General features: G+C 53.0%; 1 protein-coding gene across 1 annotated transcript in view; it reads right to left on the bottom strand.

Moving 5' to 3' along the window:
* Positions 1 to 11,383: 11,383 nt before the first annotated feature.
* LOC147092837 (RAS guanyl-releasing protein 2-like) overlaps positions 11,384 to 19,437 on the bottom strand; it is a 44,191-nt gene continuing 36,137 nt past the window's right edge. The window contains exons 15-16 of the mRNA XM_085976094.1: positions 15,358 to 15,430; positions 11,384 to 11,511 (exon numbers count right to left, since the gene is read on the bottom strand). Of these exons, the coding sequence (XP_085832220.1) occupies positions 15,375 to 15,430 (56 nt within the window). The 3' untranslated portion in view covers positions 11,384 to 11,511; positions 15,358 to 15,374. The remainder of the gene's footprint in view (positions 11,512 to 15,357; positions 15,431 to 19,437) is intronic.

Below are 19,437 nucleotides of genomic sequence, written 5' to 3' on the forward strand. Positions count from 1 at the left end.
CGCTGACCACGCCATCACCCGAAATAGCTCCAAAGCATTTCACGAGCGACTTACTTGTGGGGTGCAGTCGCTCACAGTTGCTGGGTCGACTGAACACTGAGATGGGTAGATTTGTGCTGGGTAAGGGTATCAAGCGATATGGAGCTAAAGCGGGCAAGTGGGGTTGAGGTACAGATCAGCCGTGATCTAATAGAATGGCGGAACCGGCTCGAGGGGCTGAACAGCCTCCTCCCATTCCTGATGTTAAGTGGGAAAAACGTCGCCACTTTGCGCACAGCAAGATCCCACGCATAGCAAATGGACCATTGAATGGGCGGGTTAACCTGCTTTTGATGGTGTTGGGTGAGGGAGGAATGTTGGCCCCAGATCATCACGAGAACTCTTCTCATCACATTACATCTAAACAGGGACAGGGATGGAGGGGGGAGGGGGGCGGTGGGTGGGGAGAGCGGGGGAGGGAGGGGGGCGGCGGGTGGGGGGGTGTGCGGGTTGTACGCATTCTGGTCAGAAAATGTTTTGACGGAGGTTTTGAGGCTGAACCAGACTGTTCGCAACCTTGGTGTCATATTTGACCCTGAAATGAGCTGCCGACCACACATCCGCAGCATCACTAAGACCGCCTATTTCCACCTCCGTAACATCGTCCGTCTCCGCCCTTGCCTCAGCTCATCCGCTGCTGAAACCCTCATCCATGCCTTTGTTACCTCTAGACTCGACTATTCCAACGCACTCCTGGCTGGCCTCCCACATTCCACCCGACGTAAACTTGAGGTCATCCAAAACTCTGCTGCCCCCGTGTCCTAACTCGCACCGAGTCCCGTTCACCCATCACCCCCTGTGCTCGCTGATCTACATTGGCTCCCGGTTAAGCAACACCTCGATTTCAAAATTCTCATCCTTGTTTTCAAATCCCTCCGTGGCCTCCTCGGCCCCCCTCCCTATCTCTGTAACCTCCTCCAGCCCCACAACCCCCCGAGATCTCTGCGCTCCTCCAATTCCAGCCTCTTGAGCATCCCCCGATTTTAATCGCTCCACCATTGGCGGCCGTGCCTTCAGCTGCCCGGGCCCTAAGCTCTGGAATTCCCTCCCTAAACCTCTCCGCCTCTCTCTCCTCCTTTAAGACGCTCCTTAAAACCGACCTCTTTGACCAAGCTTTTGGTCACCTGTCCTAATATCTCCTTATGTGACTTGGTGTCAAATTTTTTTGTCTTAAAATACTCCTGTGCAGCGCCTTGGGATGTTTTACTACGTTAAAGGCGCTATATAAATACAAGTTGTTGTCACCAGAAACACCTGTGAGAGGAGGACCGGATTGAAGCAATGCAGCGGGAACGTTAGGACTGCCCCAGAGGGATAAACGACACAGAGATAAATGAAAGGGCCTCAACACCCAAAGATAGGAGGGGGGATGCAAAGTCACGTCGTCTGGTATACATCCAGCATCGGAGACAGGCGAGGAGGTTCACTGCTAACATGAAGAGTGGCAACCGGGCATCCAAACACCGATACACCCACCATTAAATATAACTGGCTACGAAAACCAGGGTCAAAGGGGCTGGTACAGGAGAGACGGACTGCACCTTGTTCAACTCGGAATTTGTGAGGAGCATTGAAAGAAAGAAAGATCTGGCATTTCTATAGCGCCTTTCACAACCTCACAACCTACATTACAACAGAGACTACACTTCGAAAAGTGGCTGTGAAGCATTTTGGGACGTCCGGTGGTCATGAAAGGCGCTATAGAAATGCAAGTCTTTTTTCAATATTTCTTTCTTTTTTTTATTTGCTTATGGGGTGTGGGGAAGGCCCAGCATTTATTGCCCATCCCTAGTTGCCCCTTGAGAAGGTGGTGGTGAGCCGCCTTCTTGAACCGCTGCAGTCCGTGTGGTGAAGGTGCTCCCACAGCGCTGTTAGGGAGGGAGTTCCAGGGTTTTGACCCAGCGACGATGAAGGAACGTCCGATATATTTGCAAGTCGGGATGGTGTGTGTGACTTGGAGGGGAACTTGGAGGTGGTGGTGTTCCCAATGCGCCTGCTGCCCTTGTCCTTCTAGGTGGAAGAGGTCGCGGGTTTGGGAGGTGCTGCCGAAGAAGCCTTGGCGAGTTGCTGCAGTGCATCTTGTAGATGGTACACACTGCAGCCACGGTGCGCCAGTGGTGGAGGGAGTGAGTGTTTAAGGTGGGGGATGGGGTGCCAATCAGGCAGGCTGCTTTGTCCTGGATGGTGTCGAGCTTCTTGAGTGTTGTTGGAGCTGCACTCATCCAGGCAAGTGGAGAGCATTCCATCATAAGGTCCCGCATAAGAGATTAGCGTGCAAAGTTAAAGCACATGGGATTGGGGGTAAGGTATTGACTTGAATAGAAAACTGGTTGGCAGACAGGAAGCAAAGAGTTGGAATAAACGGGTCTTTTTCCGAGTGGCAAGCAGTGACTAGTGGGGTGCCGCAGGGATCGGTCCTAGGACCCCAGCTATTCACAATATATATTCATGATTTAGACGAGGCAACTAGATGTAATATCTCCAAGTTTGCAGACGACACAAAGCTGGATGGGCGTGTGTGCTGTGAGGAGGATGCAGAGAAACTCCAGTATGATTTGGACAGGTTGGGCGATTGGGCAGATGCATGGCAGATGCAGTATAATGTGGATAAATGTGAGGTTATCCACTTTGGTGGCAAAAACAGGAAGGCAGATTATTATCTGAACGGCAATAGATTGGGAGAAGGGGAAGTGCAACGAGACCTGGGTGTCCTTGTGCACCAGTCGCTGAAAGTAAGCATGCAGGTGCAGCAGGCGGTTAAGAAGGCAAATGGTATGCTGGCCTTCATAGTGAGAGGATTTGAGTACAGGAGCAAGGATGTCTTGCTGCAGTTGTACAGGGCCTTGGTGAGACCGCATATTGAGTATTGTGTGCAGTTTTGGTCACCTTATCTGAGGAAGGATGTTCTTGCCATGGAGGGAGTGCAGTGAAGATTCACCAGACTGATACCTGGGATGGCAGGAATGACGTATGAAGAGAGATTGGGTCGATTAGGCTTATATTCGCTAGAGTTTAGAAGAATGAGAGGGGATCTCATTGAAAAACTTATAAAATTCTAACAGGACTAGACAGACTAGATGCAGGAAGGATGCTCCCGATGGTCGGGGAGTCCAGAACCAGGGGTCACAGTCTAAGGATAAGGGGTAGGCCATTTAGGACAGAGATGAGGAGGAATTTCTTCACCCAGAGAGTGGTGAACCTGTGGAATTCTCTACCACAGAAGGCAGTTGAGGCCAATACATTAAATGTATTCAAAAAGGAGTTGGATATATTTCTTAAGGCTAAGGAGATCAAGGGGTATAGGGAGAAAGCAGGGACAGGGTACTGAATTTGGATGATCAGCCATGATCGCATTGAATGGCGGAGCAGGCTCGAGGGGCCGAATGTCCGACTCCTGCTCCTATCTTCTATGTTTCTATCACACTCTTTACTGATAATGGTACTCGGCTGTGGGGGGGGGGCGGGTGGGTGGGTGGGATAATAGAAAATAAAGCTGATGAGACTATCACGGGGGGTTCTCCCGATTGGCTGTCGTCACTTTGGCATAAATCCTGTTTAGACGCATAAAGGTGGTGTCCGCCAATCTTCTGCCAAAGTTACAGCGGCCGATTGGACCCCTGATCATGGTCACCGTGAAGGGGGGGAATGGGGTGTAAGATGTTCAGTTCCCTTGTGCCTTACAAGGATTCTTGGACTCTGGATTTACAGGAATGAAATATACACGACACAAAGGTTTAGGCTCAACCCAAAACTTAGTTTATTAAAAACCAACAAACCACAGACAAAAACCTCGCAGAGATTTGGCTGAAACTGATAATCGCCCGTGCGGCGGGTTGTTACCGATGTTGATCGTAAACCCTGGATCTGGAGGTGACTGGTCCCCCTGTCCTTCTTCACCTGACCGCAGCAATGTCCACAAGTCGATGTCGCTCCTTCTTATACTTCTATTAGTCACCTGGTCCCATGGCTGAGTTTCCCCCAACCAGTTTTGGTTGTCGGTTTTTGCTAAACTGTCCGACATTCACACCTCGTCAACCTGTAATTCAATCACCGGAGGTGTACGGGGCTGTGAGAGCGAAGGTAACGCCTTATCTCCTCTCCCACTCTCTGTAACGCATACACAATGTGATTTCTATTACTGTTGATGGGCGGTTGGCTGATTGTCTGCTCAGGACTTGTGTATCTTCCATCCATGTACAGCAGGCACCTCAAAGCACTGGAGAGGTACCACCAACGCTGCCTCCGCAAGATCCTGCAAATCCATTGGCAGGATAGGCGCACCAACGTCAGTGTTCTTGCTCAGGCCAACAGCCCCAGCATCGAAGCTTTGACCACGCTCGATCAGCTCCGATGAACGGGTCACATCGTCCGCATGCCTGATACGAGACTCCCAAAACAAGCGCTCTACTCGAAGCTCCGACATGGCAAGAGAGCCCCAGGTGGGCAGAGGAAACGCTTCAAGGACACCCTCAAAGCCTCCTTGAAAAAGTGCAACATCCCCACCGACACCTGGGAATCCCTGGCCCAAGACCGCACAAAGTGGAGGAGAAGCATCCCGGGAAGGCGCCGAACATCTCGAGTCTCTTCGCCGGGAGCAAGCGGAATCAAGTGCAAACAGCGCAAGGAGCACACGTCAACCCAAGCACCCCACCCACCCGCCCCTTCAACCACCGTCTGCCCCACCTGTGACAGAGACTGTCGGTCCCGCATTGGACTCATCAGTCACCTGAGAACTCATTTTTAATGTGGAAGCAAGTCATCCTCGGTTCCGAGGGACTGCTTAAGAAAAGAAAGAAAGATTCACGTCAGGAAATCGATCGTGACCCCCATTGTTTTAGTTAAACTCAGAGCATTGTCCAGCTGTTAAATTTTCCCCATTGAAACCAATCATGATTCAAGACCTCACAAGTTCAATGTCAATGTCCTTTTCTGAGTTAATCATGAATCAAAGCTTTCATTGTCCAGTATCAATGTGTTCTGCAGACTTTGACGACTGGCACCTTTTCGGTGCCTCGAAGTTTAACCGTTTCATGCCCTTGTGCTGGGGCCAAACTATTCCATGAAACTTACATGGGGGGGGGGGGGGGGAAGGAAAATCGAATCCTTTCTTCCGTTTCCGGGCTTAAGATAACAGCTGAAAGTTGATAAGCTGTGAAGGAACCACAGCCTCGTTTTGCAACACTGTGACTGAGGGCACCCAGAAACCCGGGGGCAGATTATGCTGGCGTCCAAATACAATACGCACATTCCTGATCATAGAATCATAGAATCGGAAGGAGGCCATTTTGGCCCATCGTGTCTGCGCCAGCCAACAAAGCTATTCAGCCTAATCCCACTTCCCAGCTCTTGGTCCGTAGCCCTGCAGGTTACAGCATCCCAAGTGCACATCCAAGTACTTTTTAAATGTGATGAGGGTTCCTGCCTCTACCACCCTTTCAGGCAGTGAGTTCCAGACCCTAACCACCCTCTGGGTGAAGAAATTTCCCCTCAAATCCCCTCTAAACCTTCCACCAATTACTTTAAATCTGTGCCCCCTGGTTTTTGACCCCTCTGCTAAGGGAAACAGGTCCTTTCCACTTTATCTAGGCCCCTCATAATTTTATACACCTCAATAAGGTCTCCCCTCAGCCTCCCCTGTTCCAAGGAAAACAGACCCAGCCTATCCAGTCTTTCCTCAGAGCTAAGATTCTCTACTCCCGGCAACATCCTTGTAAATCTCCTCTGTACCCTCTCTAGTGCAATCACATCTTTCCTGTAATGTGGTGACCAGAACTACACGCAGTACTCTAGCTGAGGCCTAACTAGTGTTTTATACAGTTGAAGCATAAACACCCCTGCTCTTGTATTCTATGCCACGGCTAATAAAGGCAAGTATCCCATATGCCTTCTGAACCACCTTATCTACCTGGCCTGCTACCTTCAGGGATCTGTGGACATGCACTCCAAGGTCCCTTTGTTCCTCTACACTACTCAGTGTCAGGGGACCCTCCTTTGCGAACTGGCGCTCTGACGCTGCGGGTGGCGGGGGGGCAGCACCACGGCCCACAGATGCCAGGGGCCGCAGCATGTGCAGACACGTACCTGGGATCACATGAGCCTGGCGCTCCAATCAGTACGCCGAAGGGAAAGTGTCAGGCTCTGGTGAAATTTCATATAAAATGCATCGCCAAGATGCGGAAATACCTGACAGTATTCACATGGACATAGAGCAGAGCCCAAACAAAGGGTTCGCTTATGGAGGGAGTCACAGCACGCAGGGAGGTCCTCTTCCCTTCCCATGGGCGGAAGAGACCTCCCCAGGAGACCAACGCAGCCTGGTTGCACATTGCAGAGGGCACAAGCAGGGATGTGGTCAGGAGGACCAGGCTGCAGTGGCGCAAACCTTTCAATGATCTCAGTAGATCACGAAACTTTACTGCAAAGCCACACTCAACCTCATCCTGCTGAGCCTCTCATCGCATCCTCATCACTCTGCCTTCCTTACCCTACTCCTGCACATCCTTACTCAATCCAACTTACCTTGCACCTCCACCCATCCCTCTCGATCTACATTATCACTTCCCCATCTCACTAGCCACCCCTCACACTCACCCTCCTCCTAGTCCAATTATACCAACTAACACACAAGAGTAGGCACTTGGGTGTTTTAGCCAATGTTCATGTAAAGTTTCTGTTAATGTGGTGTCAAATATTGAAACCTTTATTTTCAACACTTTGCGACCTTGGACAGATTTGTGTGCACCTTTGGAAATGGCTTAGTGAGTTGCAGTGAATGGTGAGACATAACGGTACCCCCGCAATGGTGGTGAGTGTGAAAGTAATGGTTTGGGCATTGTAGGGATGCTTTATAGTGTTGGTGTGGGGTGGTGCCAACCTGGCGCATCATGTGGCAGCCAGGGTGTACAGCGTCAAGTGAAGTAAATCTGACCATGGTGAGGCCATCCCTCGCCTCCCGGGCAACAATGTGCTCGGTTGGTGATGCCCTGTGTCCTGTGCAACATCAGTTGATTGCGGAGAAGGTTGGTGTTGTTGTTGTTGGGGCTGATCGTGGTAGGATTCTGAGGACCAAGGTGAGATAGTTTCAAGGGCAGCGATGCTGATGTAATAGATGGCAGGTGAACTTGAGATGACAGAAGCAATCCGTCAATGGTGAGAGAGGTTGTTCCAATGAGGTGACACTGGATAGAGAGTTTACTCCAAACACTTGCAACCTGCATAAAGCTCAATCTGTCTTCCAAATGCAGTAAGCAACAGCTTCTGCGCTTGGAAAGTGAACAGCTGCGAGATGGGGGCTTTTATACCACATTTGCAGCTGTCAAGTAAAGAGATGATTCCACGGTCATACAACTCCCGACCTCCTTACCTGACGTGATCCCCGAGCAGCGTGGACCCCGTGGGCGACCTTGTAAAATGGTGGGGTGAGCTCAAAACACTGTTTAATGGGCTGTTAACAAGGTCATCGTGACTTAAATTGCCTCTTCCTGCCACTGCGTGTTGGGTCTGTTCAGCCCTGACAGACCCAACATCTGGGAAAGTCGCGTGGTGGCGGGATTATATTTTTCCCCCCCACCCGACCCGGCCACCAAACGTGCCCGCTGAGCCCCTGAAAAATCCACCCCCCCCCCCTCAAAGATCTAAAAAACCTGTACATTAATCACTGGAGGTGTTTCGGAACATTTTACAATTCCTTACATCACATTCCAGAGCTAATAGAATGTATAACTGTCTCTACCTAATCCCCTAACGCTGATGCAAACAGTCCCTGTTCCTGTCCGCATCAACCATAAAATTTTCGGACGTAATTGCTGGGCAATCAGCCCAACTCTGTGCCAGCATTTGGGATTTCCGAGGCGGAGCAGATGATCTGTCAAGTCGTGACTTGACAGATCACAAGTTCGGGATTCAGCATGTGCGCAAGCGGAAATCCCGAACTTGCGGTCCATTTCAAAGGTGGTATGACGGCATACTCCAGACCGCTCAGGGGGCAGATTCCTAACTCAGGCAAGAATAAGAGACGCACCGAGAATTAAATCACATTGAAATTTTATTAAAACGTTTGCTTGCTCACTACACAGAAGGCAGTTCGGGTCGTAGCATCCAGCTCGGTTAGGCCGGAGACTTTGCTGGCCAGATTTCGAAGCCAGACTTTATTTCTTAACTCTCGCACCCCCCCCCACCCACCATCGCAGACGTCAGATAAAGAAAATGTACAGACTGTAGGTGACCCCAGAATGGCGCTGGGATACAATGGGCAACGTTCATTCCCGCAGAACCACGACAGGCCCACACTTCAGGCCCAGAATTTCTGACAACACCCGGCACCTTCATGAGCTCAAATAAAACAGATGTGCTAAACAAAATGCACCAGGAGGACGTTAGACATTATAAAAGGGGGAGGGGGGCGATAGAGAAATCTTCAGGGTACGAGATGTATTGTGTCCAATTCTGGGCACCACACTTTAGGAAGGATGTCAAGGCCTTGGAGAGGGTGCAGAGGAGATTTACTGGAATGGTCCCAGGGATGAGGGACTTCAGTGACGTGGAGAAGCTGGAGTTGTTCTCCTTGGAGCAGAGAAGGTTAAGGGGAGATTGACCAGAATGGTACCAGGGATGAGGTACTTCAGTTACGTGGAGAGTCTGGAGAAGCTGGGGTTGTTCTCCTTAGAGCAGAGAAGGTTAAGGGGAGATTTAATAGAGGTGTTCGAAATAATGAGGGGTTTTAATAGAGTAAATAAGGAGAAACTGTTTCCACTGGCAGGAGGGTCGGTAACCAGAGGGCACAGATTGAAGATAATTGGCAAAAGAACCAGAGGGGGAGATGAGTGCTCCCATACTACGATCATCTCTACATCTATCTCCCTGGTTTCTTTAATTAAAGAGAGCGATTTAAGGCCGCACCTTCTCTTAGTCCCCATGGTTTACCTCCTCTTCCTCCTCTGATTCTTGCTCAGGCAACAATCCCACAACCCCTCTGGTACCCCGACCAAAGTAGAAATCCTTCTCGGGTGAGCAGGCTGTTTGACCGTGGCGGGGAGGGGAGCGTCACTGTTGACCCCCTCCCCCCTCCAGCCCTCACACTGATCCCATCCTCACACTTGCGCAGCAGGTCCAGGAGTGTCGGACTTCCATCCCTGCGCCCCCCCACCCCCTCCGCCAGTCCCCAAACCCGTTACCCAAGTTTAATTGGACCCTTGGCGATCACCAATCCTGGGGTGTCCTTCTGCTGGGTAGGGCACAGTTAAACAGCCCTCCTGGCAAGGTGCCATTGTGAGGAGAGAGGCCGAACGTGATATGAAGGCCCCAATCATTCACTCCACTGAACACTGAGCGAATTAAGAGAGACCTCCCTCAATGGCTGATCTCAATACTGTGGCTTCAACAATGCAATATAATACAATCAGGTGGCCCGACCCACACCTCCACAGAGCAGAGCCATTGGCCCGTCACCATGGCAACGGCCTCCATTTTGTTTTGGCTACAATTCAATTGGGGAGGAAAAAAAACCTCCCATAATTGATGAGCAACTTAAGGGAAATGGCACAGTATAAATACAAAATGGATGAGTTGGGTTTGTCTCATCCACCTCCCCAACCGTTCCCCCTGGTTTCCATGGTGACAAGCCCCCCTCCCCTATTATGATAGGACCCCAGCCATTGAAGATCAGGCTATTGACAGGCGTCTCTGTTGAGAGGATCCAAGCTCACACGGGTTAATGGCAAAGGAAGTAAAGGACAATCGCTTGAAGGACCTCACAGGTTATAGAGGTGCGCGTGATTGGTGGAACACAGAAGGTCCTCGCAAGTTATAGAGTCACGCGATTGGTGGAACACAGAAGGTCCTCGCAGGTTATAGAGTCACGCGATTGGTGGAACACAGAAGGTCCTCACAGGTTATAGAGTCGCGCGATTGGTGGAATACAGAAGGTCCTCGCAGGTTATAGAGTCGCGTGATTGGTGGAACACAGAAGGTCCTCGCAGGTTATAAAGTCGCGCGATTGGTGGAATGCACAAGGTCTTCGCGGGTTATAGAGGCGTGTGATTGGTGTAATACAGACGGTCCTCGCAACTTATAAAGCCACATGATTGGTGGTCGCAGGTTATTGCACCACACAATTGGCGAGAGGTTAACGGGTTGGAAAATGATACCTAGCCCCTCCTCCTACCCCCACGCCTCCTCCCCTGCCCGGTTCCACCGTTGCCAGTGCCTCGCCCATTCTTCACGCGCGAGACAACGGTGTCTCAGCAGGCTGTTCGACCGTGGAAGGCACCGCAGCCGAATCCGATATCAACACACGTGCACCTTCCGGAAGAGCTGGGCTGGGGAGTCAGGGGGTTGCTGGATACCGATCAGGAGTGGTAACCCCAACCCCTGTCCTCAAATCATTATCCTGAGGCCAACTACACCCCGTCCTGCCCGACAACTGAGATCGCCCAGCTCGACAGAGGCTGAGGATTGAAGCCGGGCCCTTTCTACTCTCTATAGGCGAGTGCTGCCCGTGTCCTAACTCACACAAAGTCCCGTTCACCCATCACCCACTGTGCTCGCTGACCTACATTGGCTCCCGGTTAAGCAACTCCTCGATTTTACAATTCTCATCCTTGTTTACAAATCCCTCCATGGCCCTCCTTGCCCCCTCCCTAGCTCTGTAATCGCCTCCAGCCCCACAACCCCCGAAGATCTCTGCACTCCTCCAATTCTGGCCTCTTGAGCATCCTTGATTATAATCGCTCCACCATTGGTGGCCGTGCCTTCAGCTGCCTGGGCCCTAAGCTCTGGAATTCCCTCCCTAAACCTCTCCGCCTCACTCTCCTCCTTTAAGATGCTCCTTAAAACCGATCTCTTTGACCAAGCTTTAGGTCGCTGTCCTAATATCTCCTTATGTGGCTCGGTGTCAATTTTTGTTTGATAATCGCTCCTGTGAAGAACCTTGGGACGTTTTACTACGTTAAAGGAGCTATATAAATACAGGTTGTTGTTGACATTGTCATCGGCAACATCTGGGGGCCCCTGGGCCATATCAGGACTTCCCAAGGCCAAGAGCTGAGGTAGGGGACAAGATGGAGGGCCAACACTCTCCAAGGCCCCATCTCCAAGGTAAGACCTCAGAGCAAGAGAATTATCTACTAAATAAATTAACGGTAGCGCCAAGCTCCTGGGGAAAAATGGACGGATGTAGCGGGTGATGGGAATTGCCAGCTTGAGCCCTCCCAGAATGAGGGAGCCAACATGACATTGCCCCCTGTGCCCACCACCCCCACATCCTCTTCCTCCTCTTCAGGCACCATCCCGCTCCACCAGCCGAAGCCTTCGATTGGTCAATGTTGCCCCCCCCACCACCCACCAACAGCCGCCCCCCCACCCCCAGCGAGCGTCAGTCAGTGAGGGACAGCGCCATAGTCAGCTTCAAGCACAAGGAGATGTCTGTTGGTTCCCATTGGATATCTTCACATTTTGGAGCCGGGGGCTTTGGGTCTGGAAAAAATGGGAGAAGACATGAGGTGGGATCTGAGGAGGCAGTCCAGGGCTAACTGAAGTGGGACATGGAGTTACCGACACTTACCACCCTCTACACTGTCCTATCAAACACTCCCAGGGCAGGTACAGCACGGGTTAGATACAGAGTAAAGCTCCCTCTACACTGTCCCCATCAAACACTCCCAGGGCAGGTACAGCACGGGTTAGATACAGAGTAAAGCTCCCTCTACACTGTCCCATCAAACACTCCCAGGGCAGGTACAGCAGGGGTTAGATGTAGAGTAAAGCTCCCTCTACACTGTCCCATCAAACACTCCCAGGGCAGGTACAGCACGGGTTAGATACAGAGTAAAGCTCCCTCTACACTGTCCTATCAAACACCCCCAGGGCAGGTACAGCACGGGTTAGATACAGAGTAAAGCTCCCTCTACACTGTCCCATCAAACACTCCCAGGGCAGGTACAGCACGGGTTAGATACAGAGTAAAGCTCCCTCTACACTGTCCCATCAAACACTCCCAGGGCAGGTACAGCAGGGGTTAGATACAGAGTAAAGCTCCCTCTACACTGTCCCGTCAAACACTCCCAGGTCAGGTACAGCACGGGTTAGATACAGAGTAAAGCTCCCGCTACACTGTCCCATCAAACACTCCCAGGGCAGGTACAGCAGGGGTTAGATACAGAGTAAAGCTCCCTCTACACTGTCCCGTCAAACACTCCCAGGTCAGGTACAGCACGGGTTAGGTACAGAGTAAAGCTCCCTCTACACTGTCCCATCAAACACTCCCAGGGCAGGGACAGCACGGGTTAGATACAGAGTGAAGCTCCCTCTACACTGTCCCATCAAACACTCCCAGGGCAGGTACAGCACGGGGTAAAGCTCCCTCTACACTGTCCCATCAAACACTCCCAGGGCAAGTACAGCACGGGTTAGATACAGAGTAAAGCTCCCTCTACACTGTCCCATCAAACACTCCCAGGGCAGGTACAGCACAGGTCAGATACAGAGTAAAGCTCCCTCTACACTGTCCCATCAAACACTCCCAGGGCAGGGACAGCACGGGTTAGATACAGAGTAAAGCTCCCTCTACACTGTCCCATCAAACACTCCCAGGGCAGGTACAGCATGGGTTAGATGCAGAGTAAAGCTCCCTCTACACTGTCCCATCAAACACTCCCAGGGCAGGTACAGCACGGGTTAGATACAGAGTGAAGCTCCCTCTACACTGTCCCATCAAACACTCCCAGGGCAGCTACAGCACAGGTTAGATACAGAGTAAAGCTCCCTCTACACTGTCCCATCAAACACTCCCAGGGCAGGTACAGCACGGGTTAGATACAGAGTAAAGCTCCCTCTGCACTGTCCCATCAAACACTCCCAGGGCAGGTACAGCACGGGTTAGATACAGAGTAAAGCTCCCTCTACACTGTCCCATCAAACACTCCCAGGGCAGGTACAGCACGGGTTAGATACAGAGTGAAGCTCCCTCTACACTGTCCCATCAAACACTCCCAGGGCAGCTACAGCACAGGTTAGATACAGAGTAAAGCTCCCTCTACACTGTCCCATCAAACACTCCCAGGGCAGGTACAGCACGGGTTAGATGCAGAGTAAAGCTCCCTCTACACTGTCCCGTCAAACACTCCCTGGGCAGGTACAGCACGGGGTAGATACAGAGTAAAGCTCCCTCTACACTGTCACATCAAACACTCCCAGGGCAGGTACAGCACGGGTTAGATACAGAGTAAAGCTCCCTCTACACTGTCCCATCAAACACTCCCAGGGCAGGTACAGCACGGGTTAGATACAGAGTAAAGCTCCCTCTACACTGTCCCATCAAACACTCCCAGGGCAGGTACAGCACGGGTTAGATACAGAGTGAAGCTCCCTCTACACTGTCCCATCAATCACTCCCAGGGCAGGTACAGCACGGGTTAGATGCAGAGTAAAGCTCCCTCTACACTGTCGCATCAAACACTCCCAGGGCAGGTACAGCACGGTTTAGATACAGAGTAAAGCTCCCTCTACACTGTCCCATCAAACACTCCCAGGGCAGGTACAGCACGGGTTAGATACAGAGTAAAGCTCCCTCTACACTGTCCCCATCAAGCACTCCCAGGGCAGGTAGGGCACGGGTTAGATATGGAGTAAAGCTCCCTCTACACTGTCCCATCAAACACTCCCAGGGCAGGTACAGCACGGGTTAGATACAGAGTAAAGCTCCCTCTACACTGTCCCATCAAACACTCCCTGGGCAGGTACAGCACGTGTTAGATACAGAGTAAAGCTCCCTCTGCACTGTCCCATCAAACACTCCCAGGGCAGGTACAGCACGGGTTAGGTACAGAGTAAAGCTCCCTCTACACTGTCCCATCAAACACTCCCAGGGCAGGTACAGCATGGGTTAGATACAGAGTAAAGCTCCCTCTACACTGTCCCATCAAACAATCCCAGGGCAGGTACAGCACGGGTTAGATACAGAGTAAAGCTCCCTCTACACTGTCCCATCAAACACTCCCAGGGCAGGTACAGCACGGGTTAGATACAGAGTAAAGCTCCCTCTACACTGTCCCATCAAACACTTCCAGGGCAGGTACATCACGGGTTAGATACAGAGTAAAGCTCCCTCTACACTGTCCCATCAAACACTCCCAGGGCAGGTACAGCACGGGTTAGATACAGAGTAAAGCTCCCTCTACACTGTCCCATCAAACACTCCCAGGGCAGGTACAGCACGGGTTAGATACAGAGTAAAGCTCCCTCTACACTGTCCCATCAAACACTCCCAGGGCAGGTACAGCACGGGTTAGATAGAGAGTAAAGCTCCCTCTACACTGTCCCATCAAACACTCCCAGGGCAGGTACAGCACGGGTTAGATACAGAGTAAAGCTCCCTCTACACTGTCCCATCAAACACTCCCTGGGCAGGTACAGGACGGGTTAGATACAGAGTAAAACTCCCTCTACACTGTCCCATCAAACACTCCCAGGGCAGGTACAGCACGGGTTAGATACAGAGTAAAGCTCCCTCTACACTGTCCCATCAAACACTCCCAGGGCAGGTACAGCACGGGTTAGATACAGAGTAAAGCTCCCTCTACACTGTCCCATCAAACACTCCCAGGGCAGGTACAGCACGGGTTAGATACAGGGTAAAGCTCCCTCTACACTGTCCCATCAAACACTCCCAGGGCAGGTACAGCACAGGTTAGATACAGAGTAAAGCTCCCTCTACACTGTCCCATCAAACACTCCCAGGGCAGGTACAGCACAGGTTAGATACAGAGTAAAGCTCCCTCTGCACTGTCCCATCAAACACTCCCAGGGCAGGTACAGCACAGGTTAGATACAGAGTAAAGCTCCCTCTACACTGTCCCATCAAACACTCCCAGGGCAGGTACAGCACAGGTTAGATACAGCGTAAAGCTCCCTCTACACTGTCCCATCAAACACTCCCAGGGCAGGTACAGCACAGGTTAGATACAGAGTAAAGCTCCCTCTACACTGTCCCATCAAACACTCCCAGGGCAGGTACAGCACGGTTTTGATACAGAGTAAAGCTCCCTCTACACTGGCCCATCAAACACTCCCAGGGCAGGTACAGCACGGGTTAGATACAGAGGAAAGCTCCCTCTACACTGTCCCATCAAATCTTAGAGGGCAGTGACTACACTTCAAAAATTGGATGTAAATCGCTTTGGGACGTCCTGAGGTTGTGGAAGGCGCTGTAGAGATACAAGTTCTTTATTTTTCATTTCAGACGCAAGCTGACACTGGGCCTAGCTCAGCAATGGTGAGTGATGGGGGCAGCCCGCTGACTTCGGGTGTTGACCATCTACCTACCGGTCGTGGGGTGTTGCTCAGAGATGGATGTCTTGCACTTCATCCTCGAGATTCTCAACCTCCTCCTTTAGCACTGTGGAAGAACCGGAACATCGTCAGTCACCTCCCCTCATTCCTGCTTCCTTTAAATTCCTCTCCTCCTCTTTTGGGCCAAGGTATCAGTACCACTCTCTCTCGCCTCTGAGTCAGAAGGTCGTGGGTTCGAGTCTCACTCCAGAGACTTGGAGCCCATAAACCAGGCTGACACTCCCAGTGCCAGTACTGAGGGAGCGCCGCACTGTCGGAGGCGCAGTGCTGAGGGAGCGCCGCACTGTCGGAGGGGCAGTACTGAGGGAGCGCCACACTGCCGGAGGGGCAATACTGAGGGAGCGCCGCACTGTCGGAGGGGCAGTACTGAGGGAGCGCCGCACTGTCGGAGGCGCAGTGCTGAGGGAGCGCTGCACTGTCGGAGGGGCAGTACTGAGGGAGCGCCGCACTGTCAGAGGGGCAGTACTGAGGGAGCGCCGCACTGTCAGAGGGGCAGTACTGAGGGAGCGCCGCACTGTCGGAGGGGCAGTACTGAGGGAGCGCCGCACTGTCGGAGGGGCAGTACTGAGGGAGCACCGCACTGTCGGAGGGGCAGTACTGAGGGAGCGCCACACTGTCGGAGGGGCAGTACTGAGGGAGCGCCGCACTGTCGGAGGGGCAGTACTGAGGGAGCGCCACACTGCCGGAGGGGGCAGTACTGAGGGAGCTCCGCACTGTCGGAGGAGCAGTACTGAAGGAGCGCCGCACTGTCGGAGGCACAGTGCTGAGGGAGCGCCGCACTGTCGGAGGGGCAGTACTGAGGGAGCGCCGCACTGTCAGAGGGGCAGTACTGAGGGAGCGCCGCACTGTCAGAGGGGCAGTACTGAGGGAGCGCCGCACTGTCGGAGGGGCAGTACTGAGGGAGCGCCGCACTGTCGGAGGGGCAGTACTGAGGGAGCACCGCACTGTCGGAGGGGCAGTACTGAGGGAGCACCGCACTGTCGGAGGGGCAGTACTGAGGGAGCGCCACACTGTCGGAGGGGCAGTACTGAGGGAGCGCCGCACTGTCGGAGGGGCAGTACTGAGGGAGGGGCCGCACTGTCGGAGGGGCAGTACTGAGGGAGCGCCGCACTGTCGGAGGGGCAGTACTGAGGGAGCTCCGCACTGTCGGAGGAGCAGTGCTGAGGGAGCGCCGCACTGTCGGGGAGTGCAGTACTGAGGGAGCGCCGCACTGTCGGATTGGCAGTACTGAGGGAGCGCCGCACTGTCGGAGGGGCAGTACTGAGGGAGCGCCGCACTGTCGGAGGGGCAGTACTGAGGGAGCGCCGCACTGTCGGAGGGGCAGTACTGAGGGAGCGCCGCACTGTCGGAGGGGCAGTACTGAGGGAGCGCCGCACTGTCGGAGGTGCCATCTTTCAGATGAGACGTTAAACAGAGACCACTTCTACTCTCTTAGGTGGACGTAAAAGATCCGGTGACACAAATTCAAAGAAGAGCAGGGGGAGTTCTCCCCGGTGTCCTGGGGCCAATATTTATCCCGCAACCAACATCACTAAAACAGATGATCTGGTCATTATGACATTGCTGTTTGTGGGAGCTTGCTGTGCGGAAATGTTCTCCCGCGTTTCCCACATTATAACAGTGACTACACTTCAAAAAGTACTTCATTGGCTGTAAAGCGCTTTGGGACGTCCTGAGATGTGGAAGGCGTGATAGGAATGCAAGTCTGTCGAGGGTGAGGCGACCAGCTATTCGACTATGGGGAGCGTCGCAGCCCAGCGTGCCCTGTCCAGCAGGGCTTTCACTGGATTGCAGGCAGGAGCGGGAAACCCAGGCTGACGTCTGAACCGCTCCCGGGGGCAGAGGGGTGGGGCCGGCGGTGGAGGGGTGGTGTTTCGAGCATCCGACTGCAGAATATTCTGACGGCGGTTCCCTCCGGCTAAAGCGGCACAGGACGTGGGATCCTCCTGCTCTGTGGGGCTCAGCACCACACTCTGAGCCGCTGAGCGTTGAAAGCTCACAGGAGAATCGCTCGCTCATGCAAACCCAGAATTAAACAGGCCGGTGTACTAGGAGAATTACGGTACAGGGGCTGGTACGGTGGGGTTGCAGCTTTGCTGGGCCCAATTCCCTGTTTCTCAACCTTTGTCTATCTTCTAATAATGCTGACTATCTGAGCAGTGGTTCGGCAGTGAGTTTGGGGTTGGGGAGGAGCCCGTCTCCAGGGCCTTTACAACCAGGGACAGTGCCAGCGTTCACACAGCACACTGCCACCCTCCAGTGGCAGGGGCCAGTACAGCAGGATGAGTGTACGCTCTCACTCGCACACTCGTACTCGCACTCAAACACACACCCCCGTGGGCACTTGCGCTCACAAGTACCGCAGGGGCACGGGACATCGGGTGTGTGAGTGTTTGTGCAAGAGAGTGTGTGTGAGTGTAAGTGTGTGTATGTGAGTGAGCGTGTGTGTGTGTGTGTGTGTGAGTGTGTGAGTGCGTGTGAGTGCGTGTGAGTGCGTGTGAGTGCGTGTGAGTGCGTGAGTGAGCGTGTGAGAGTGTGAGAGTGAGAGAGTGTGAGAGTGTGTGTGAGAGCGTGTGTGAGAGCGTGTGTGAGAGCGTGTGTGAGAGCGTGTGTGAGAGCGTGTGTGAGAGCGTGTGAGAGAGCGTGTGTGAGGAGCGTGTGTGAGAGCGTGTGAGAGCGTGTGTGAGAGCGTGTGAGAGCGTGTGAGAGCGTGTGTGAGAGCGTGTGTGAGAGCGTGTGAGTGGCGTGTGTGAGTGCGTGTGTGTGAGTGAGCGTGTGAGAGTGTGTGTGAGTGTAAGTGTGTGTATGTGAGTGAGCGTGTGAGAGTGTGAGTGTGTGTGTGAGTGTGAGTGTGTGTGAGTGTGTGTGAGTGCGTGTGAGTGCGTGTGAGTGCGTGTGAGTGCGTGAGTGAGAGTGTGTGTGAGAGTGTGTGTGAGAGTGTGTGTGAGTGCGTGAGTGTGTGAGTGTGTGAGGAGTGTGAGTCTGTGTGTGTGAGTGTAAGTGTGTGTATGTGAGTGAGCGGGTGAGAGTGTGTGAGTGTGTGTGTGAGTGAGTGTGTGTGAGAGTGTGTGAGTGAGTGTGTGTGAGAGAGTGTGCATGAGAGTGTGTGAGTGAGTGTGAGTGTGTGTGAGAGAGTGTGTGTGAGAGTGTGTGTGTGAGAGTGTGTGTGTGAGAGTGTGAGAGTGTGTGAGTGTGAGTGTGAGTTTGAGTGTGAGTGTGAAAACAAAGAAAGTCTTGCATTTCTCTAGCCCCTTTCACCACCACCGGACATCCCAAAGTGCTTTACAGCCAATGAAGTACTTTTTGAAGTGTGGTCACTGTTGTAATGTAGGAAACGCAGCAGCCAATTTGCGCACAGCAAAGCTCCCACAAACAGCAATGTGATAAATGACCAGATCATCTGTTTTTAGTGATGTTGGTTGAGGGATCAATATTGGCCCCAGGACACCGGGTGTGCGCGTGGGTGTGTGCGAGAGATAAATGTCCCACTCCTGTGGTGCCACAGTGGCCCATCGAGAGCCACCTCACCTGCCTTTGAGTTGTCGAGAGTGGAGTGCGTCACGGGGAAGCTGAACGATCTCCTGAGTGCGGGCGCGGGGCTTGTCGAGGCTGATGCTCTTGGTGCGTTTGCGACACTCCATCACCAGCAGGCTCTTGCACTGCTTGTGGGCACCTGATCCCACAAGCTGCAGGAGAAAACAGGAGCGAGAGACGGTGAGGCAAAGGAGGAGACTCTGGGCCAGGCACCAGCGATTCAGGCACACCAGCTCTCTCTCCTCTATTCCCTCTCTGTCCCTCTCCCTCCCTCTCTCTCCCCTCTCTCTCCCCCTCCCTCTGCCCCTCTCCCCCTCCCTCTCCCCTTCCTCCCTCTCCCCTCCCTCATCCCTCTCCCCATCCCTCTCGCCCCCTCTCTCCCCCTCCCTCTCTCATCCCTCTCTCTACCCTGCTCCCTCCCTCCCTCTCTCTCCCCCTCCCTCTCTCTCACCCTCTCTCCCTCCCTCCCTCTCTCTCCCTCCCTCCCTCTCTCTCCCCCTCACACTCTCCCCATCCCTC

Source organism: Somniosus microcephalus, unplaced genomic scaffold (genome assembly GCF_052327205.1).
Source record: "Somniosus microcephalus isolate GS21.2 unplaced genomic scaffold, FLI_Smic_1.0 unresolved_chr2, whole genome shotgun sequence".
Taxonomy (NCBI): domain Eukaryota; kingdom Metazoa; phylum Chordata; class Chondrichthyes; order Squaliformes; family Somniosidae; genus Somniosus; species Somniosus microcephalus.